The sequence below is a fragment of the Papaver somniferum genome, chromosome 6 (genome assembly GCF_003573695.1).
Source record: "Papaver somniferum cultivar HN1 chromosome 6, ASM357369v1, whole genome shotgun sequence".
NCBI classification, from domain to species: domain Eukaryota; kingdom Viridiplantae; phylum Streptophyta; class Magnoliopsida; order Ranunculales; family Papaveraceae; genus Papaver; species Papaver somniferum.
The window spans coordinates 19285576-19291945 of NC_039363.1; the positions used below are offsets into that span (position 1 = coordinate 19285576).

The 6370-nt window shown below is 37.0% G+C and overlaps 2 protein-coding genes across 2 annotated transcripts; both read right to left on the reverse strand.

Moving 5' to 3' along the window:
* Positions 1-212: 212 nt before the first annotated feature.
* LOC113287125 (serine hydroxymethyltransferase 2, mitochondrial-like) lies at positions 213-1325 on the reverse strand. Its single transcript, XM_026535806.1, has 4 exons — positions 1272-1325; positions 809-874; positions 555-660; positions 213-440 (listed from the first exon to the last, which is right to left on the reverse strand). The coding sequence occupies exons 1-4, from the start codon at positions 1302-1304 to the stop codon at positions 388-390; spliced, it is 258 nt and encodes an 85-aa protein (XP_026391591.1). The 5' UTR covers positions 1305-1325; the 3' UTR covers positions 213-387.
* A 2658-nt stretch (positions 1326-3983) lies between these two features.
* Positions 3984-6370, reverse strand: LOC113287124 (5-formyltetrahydrofolate cyclo-ligase-like protein COG0212). The gene is made up of 6 exons (XM_026535805.1): positions 5885-6370; positions 5703-5793; positions 5374-5600; positions 4950-5025; positions 4437-4562; positions 3984-4337 (listed from the first exon to the last, which is right to left on the reverse strand). The coding sequence occupies exons 1-6, from the start codon at positions 6305-6307 to the stop codon at positions 4186-4188; spliced, it is 1095 nt and encodes a 364-aa protein (XP_026391590.1). The 5' UTR covers positions 6308-6370; the 3' UTR covers positions 3984-4185.

Consider the following 6370-nt stretch of genomic DNA (forward strand, 5'->3'; position numbering starts at 1 on the left):
CCAAGGAAATCCAACTTCTGTCAAGTGGACAACAAACAATATTATTAGAGATGTTTTATTTATTTTATCAGAATTCGAACAACGGGAGTGTAGTTATGTAAGAGAGATGCAAATAGTTTAGCCGATTCTTTGGCTAAGTTTGCAAAATCTCAAGCTGCCTCGATAGATTGGCTGTCTGAATGGACTGCTTGGATCAATAATTTGATCTTAAGTGACCAAAATAGTATTGTTTCTTCTTATATTTCAATAAAATCTTTTCCTATTAAAAAAAAGAAGGTAAGATTAGGAACGCTCTCGACATACAGAATAGATAGAAGCACACATCGAAGACATTAAGTTACGATTAGGAACTTTTTTTGCATTCAGCTTTGGCTTTCAAGGCCAATGTCACCACAGGACAATTTCAAGCAGATAATCCCTGATGGTGAGAGCAGGGTTTCCTGAATCACAACACAGACGAAGAAAAGAATTTCATTAAGCCAGATTTTTGCAGTTTACCTAATTATACGTCATTATTCGATACCATGTACTCTAAATTTCAAGGAAATGTTTACCCCCATTCAAATGCCGCCAGGAACTATGGCAGCCACATCCACCCGGAACAGTGGTCTTGTTAGCAGCAATGTGAATTACTTTCTCAACTCTTGAGCCATCAATACCCTGCAGAATTTAAGACATAAAAAAACAAACTCACGAGTATCTAAGGTCTTCAAGAGTTAACATGTCATAACATAGGAAAATAAACGTTAAGAGAGAGGATGGTATTAGTTTTTAATTCTAAAGGAATATAACCATGTAAAAGCCTTACTTCGGCAAACTGTGAGCAATTTTTGAGAACTTGTTCTTGATAAGCGTTGTACTCTAGTGTAGTTGCCTGCATCCCATGATATGCAAAATTAATCTACACGAGTTTCGACATTAATAAATCAACAAATCTAGTCCTGTGGATCTCAAGAGTACCAACAGTTGCAACATCAATAAAAGTTGACATTATAAACCAAAATAATTGACCGGGTTAATCAGCGAATCAAGGTAAAACTGTAGAGTAACACATAAAATACACAGAATGAATATCTTTTTCTCTACAGGACAATGCTTTAAGGAGATGCTAATGTGTGTTTGTGTGCATCTACCTTTTGAAGAAATAGTAACATTTCAAATATAACGGATTCACTAGAACGAGAAGGATAAAAAAAGGAAAAGAAAGGACATGCTGCGATGATGAATAAAAATATCCAATTATCTACAAAAGAGTCTGTCAGTCTCCAAACCTGTTTGATTTTGTCTTCATACATGACCTTCATGACAGAATGAAAGGATATAAAAGGAAGAACAACTAGGCTTCCTAATGATAAAATAAAATTAAAATTCGCCTTCTCTGAATAAAACCGACCTCTTTGCCTTGTTTGTTGACTTCCTTCAACCCCTTTCTATAAAGAATCATCGCCCCACGTGGTCTTTGAAGGGATTTATCATTTATGTGCTGTAGTGGTCACCACATCGGAAAACTCAAGCCCACTGATGTGAGCCATATCTGCCAACAATATAGCTTTTTGCTTGCTGCACACAGCACACATACGTGAAAAAAACCACATAATGCAATTAACCTAATACACCAAACAACACCCAATTCATAAAATCCAAACTTTAATCAACCCCAATAGAAACTACAAACAATTAAACTTAACCCTATCCAATTTAAATTGCACATTTTCTGGAGAAAAAACTTGAACGACAGTTGTGTACCACAACTGCAAATTTATATTGCCTTTGATTGTACCAAAAGGTGCGGTACAATCAAAGAAAAACAACTTGAACACGTGAAGTGGTAGCGTTTTGTCGGACTAGCAAAAAGGCAATATAATTTTGCAGTTGTTGTACACAACTTGACTGTCGTTCAAGTCTTTTGTGCAGAAAATGTGCAATTTAAATTGGATACGGTTAAGTTTAAACTGATAGTATTTAAATTGCAATTTTCTTCCCTCGCCCATCATGGTGTCTCAGATCGATTGCGTACTTCACACATTCACAACAGTTAAGTTTTGTATTAGACTTTCAGTATCGTGCTCTGGTAGTAGTGTCTGGTGTTGCTTCTATACATGAAAGTACTCAAGAGTGTATACTTGACAAGAACCATGTACTTTTAAATTATATGGACAAATTACATGAGCACTTTGTCCTTAGTTGAGCTACGAAAGCACTATGGTATTTGTCTTAAAAATCGACTGCTGCAGCAACAATACACAACACCAGTCCCACAATGTTTAGATCAAATTCTCTCTGGTTGACACCACTTTAAGTTGGAAAAAATTGAGTCAGGATATCCATGGGAACTACCGAACTACTGTACCTACAAGCCTAGGTAAAAAGAAAAGAAAAAAAAAAGAAATCTCCACACTCCAGTGTAAGTGGGATTCAAATTCCAGACATCTTTGGTACAACCAGTAACATCCTGTTTGCCTTTTTTTTATTTTATGGATCTGACTAAAATCACCTGACTCACCTGATTCTGACTCAGTAAGGTCTGACTCAAAAAATGCTTTGTTTTTTGAGTCAGATCTGACTCAACTGATCTATTTTATTAGGACAGAATATACCTTATCTAAGTCATCTTAGAGCATACAATCTAACACAAAGAAATTTAGAATAAGCTAGAACCTAACACTGTACCGAAACAAAATTTACCCAGCATCTGTCCTTGTGCTGACAATCTCATCCGGGATGTGTTCATCATACCACGTAGAGATGCTTCTTTGTTCAGCATGCACACCCATTTCGATTGATTGTGTCTACTATGGGAAAATATATAGATTAGTAGTACCTTTGATGCTTTCATCATCAAATTCCAGCGTGCATCTTGCATCCGACCATTGGCATTGCAAGTTCCTCTATATTCTTCCAAAACAGCACCTCTTTTCTTTTTCCAAATTTTCTGCTGAAACTAGAACCTATATTGCATAAACGAATAAACAAGTAAACGTTGAAGTTCACAATAATCTGCATTTTAGACTGGTAGATCAGAAATCAACGAAAACGAAGTATCAATACCTCAGAGCAAAACTCTGCTAGGACTGATATAGCTTGTGATAGTAGTTCAGACCTGTCAACAGGCACAGACAATTCATATATTGTTTCATCTGCTGACGTTGTAGCATTTTGACATGTACCAAACTCTGCCCCAACACTTTCTAGAAACTTAACAATATCATGATTTGTGTAATTCTTCGTTGCCCTGAAAGCAAGTGTGAGCAACCGATCTGCCATCAGAAAAGTTAACTCAGACTAGTCAATCAAGCTAGTACAGAACCAAATTTAGATCAACCCAATAGAAACTACCAATTCTCTCCAATACCCAAATTAAACCCCAAACCCATCAATGCAATTAACCTAATAAACCACTAGAATCCAAACAAGACCAAATTAACAACACCCAAATCATAAAAATCCAAACTTGAATCAACCCCAATAGAAACTACAAACAATTAAAAAACTGAACTTTATTCATTAAAAATCAACTTACCCAACTTTAACAGCAAGCGAAAGAGCAGCTCTCATCTTAGGTTTAGAACGAACGTAATCGAATCATGGCCTGGGAAAGTTTTTTGTCTGAAGATAAACCATTACCAAGTACCGACTGGGAAATCAACACCAACTGGTTTTGTTTCAAAATAACTTCATCCATGTTTATATGAACCACTCAGATGAATTGAGATGAGTCGAATTTTTGAAAGAGACGAAGGAAATTAGGTGAGAGGGATTAGGGATATTTAGGGTTCTTTAGTTCGCTGCTGTTCCGTCGAAGGAAGAAGAGGAATGTGAACGGAAAAAAAAAAATGAAAATTTTATTTTAAAATTTCCAGGGCGTTTTAGTCTTCTCAGACGACTCAGATGTTAAGCCTGGCGTGAGGGGTCCGAGTCCGATTATGAGTCAGCAATATGAGCCAACTCCATTATTTTCTCAACAGACACATCCCAGGGAATTGAAAAGACTAGGAAAGACAGAATGAAATATTAGATGTGGAATCTCCATTCAAAATCAAAAGCACACATAAACACCTGAAAGGATATGAAAGCAAGGGTTCTTCAGTATGATCATAAAAATGCATGTTACAGTGTCATTTAAGGTAAATCTTCGTTGCTTTGCTTTCAAAATCTGGTTTACTTGAAATGAATACAATGTTACTATTAGCGTCTCTTCCGTTGAGCTGTGGCTGGTAACTTTTCTGAGGGTCCAGAAGGAAGTTTCTGTCCAGTCTCTCGTTCAATCCGTCTTTTGAGCTCTCTGAGGATACGAATTTGGCCCAACTTCTCCGGGGAAAGTTTGTCCCAATATATTCCTATTGAGTCCACCAAGTAAGGTTGATATAAGATCACAAAAGAGTAAAATGAGGAGGCTGCCGCTGAACATTGCAGATTATTATGACTTGAGTTTTTACCTTGAGGTTTTGGAATAGAATTGTTGGTGAAGATAACTTGGGTGGGAGTGCAAATGATATCAACAGGAACATCGTGAATCAATAATTTCTCAACAGGAATATCATCCACTAGTTGCCGATCATGTACTGCAATGGAAGTAATTAGAAGTTATATTTATAACTTTATAGTATCAATTCTAGTTCTAGAGGACATTGTCAAACTTGTATCGATACTCAAAGAAGAAAACATGGATATTATAGCCAAAACTGCAAATTCGTACTGACACCAACTTAAGATTAATATCAACAATTAAACTTTAGCCTGCAATGTACCCTAAAACTCCACCGCTCCAGTCCTTGTACAATTAAATGGCAAGATAGGGGGTCAAGAATTTATCAACATTTCAAGTGCTTCCAGAATCGGTGATTTCAGCTGTGCATTTTAAGACTGAAAGAAACCTTAAGTGAACTAAGTGCAATTTCAAGAACATGTATAAGAAGCAACTAAATTAAAAGCATTACTTAATGACTTACTAGAAGTGACAACTGGAGTGCTGTCATCAATTGCTCCCATGTAACGCAACATTGCATATTCAAGCTCCGCAAACCCCTGAAACACAGGAAAAACAACTCAGCGAACATTACCATGTATTAAGATGTACATACAGGATATACTCAGCTGGTTATAGTACGAGGATTGAGGTGTTTAGCAGTTAGCAAGTATCAGCAGTGAAATTTTTGAGAATACATAGAGGCATTCTGCTTGAATTATGCATTGAAGACAACTGAAAGTTATTCATCCTGGATACATTGTGCATAAGGTGACCCTTCACCTTCAGACTTCTATTTTGTAGTTTCTTTAATGACAATAATAGTTCTGATTCGCAAGAATAGTCCAATCCCACCAACAATTTTCATATGAGCAAGTGGTAAAGCACAATCGCGTTCAAATCATTACCTCGCCTTTACCAAGCCGTGCACCAGTCTTTGGATCAACAGCGACCGAACCAATAACTATCAAATCCACCTTGAGCTTCTCATCAAGACCAATTGGCTTTCCATACTTGGCAACACCAACAGACGTACAAGCTTCGCCCATTGTGCTCAGAGACAACATACTAGATTCAAGCACTGAGAAGAATCCTGTCCTCAATCGTGGCTGTGGTGTCAACAACTTCTTCTCACCTAATTACACATCAAACACATAACATACTCAGCTCGAGTTCTTACTAGAAAAACCACATAATCAAGCTACATTCATCAATTTAGGCACAGAACAAGACTAACCTGAGAGTGTTAGAAACCGAACCTGCTTCTGTGGTGAATCTGGATTAACCTTAACACAATCTGATGTTCTAAACACTTCCAATTCTGATAACTTCCTTCAAACAACACAAAATTTGCATCAGTCCATGGCTCCATTTATTTCACAGCAACAGAGAAGTGATATTTTCAAAAAAGAGCCTAACCTTTTTGGCAGCAGCAGCAGCACCAACGAAATTAGGAATTCGATGATGAACAGGACGAGGGTTTTGAGCAATATTTTCAGCTTCCATCATATCCCAAACCCTTTTCCTAATTATCCATTTCCAAGCTTTAGGATCTTGTTCTGCAGCATTCCTACTACTCGTCTCTATCTGAGCTTTCTCTGCCATTTCTTCTCTCGCTTTTGAATCTAAACTTAGCCTTTCAGTTTCAAAAGCGGCTTCATTGAAGCCATTTTTGCCTGTACTACCTAGACCTGAAAAATTCCTTCTCAGAGGATTCAAGTAATTGTTTCCGATTCTTTTCTCGAAATTGAGAGAAAAAAAATTGTGGGTTTTGTTTAGATGTGATTTTTCTTTGATTATGGATCCAGATACCTGCCTAAATCGAATCGGATTTGCATCCATTTGATGTATTTGTCGGAACTTTCTCAAAGAACTGGAATTGTAACAGTTGGTTGCCTGAACGAA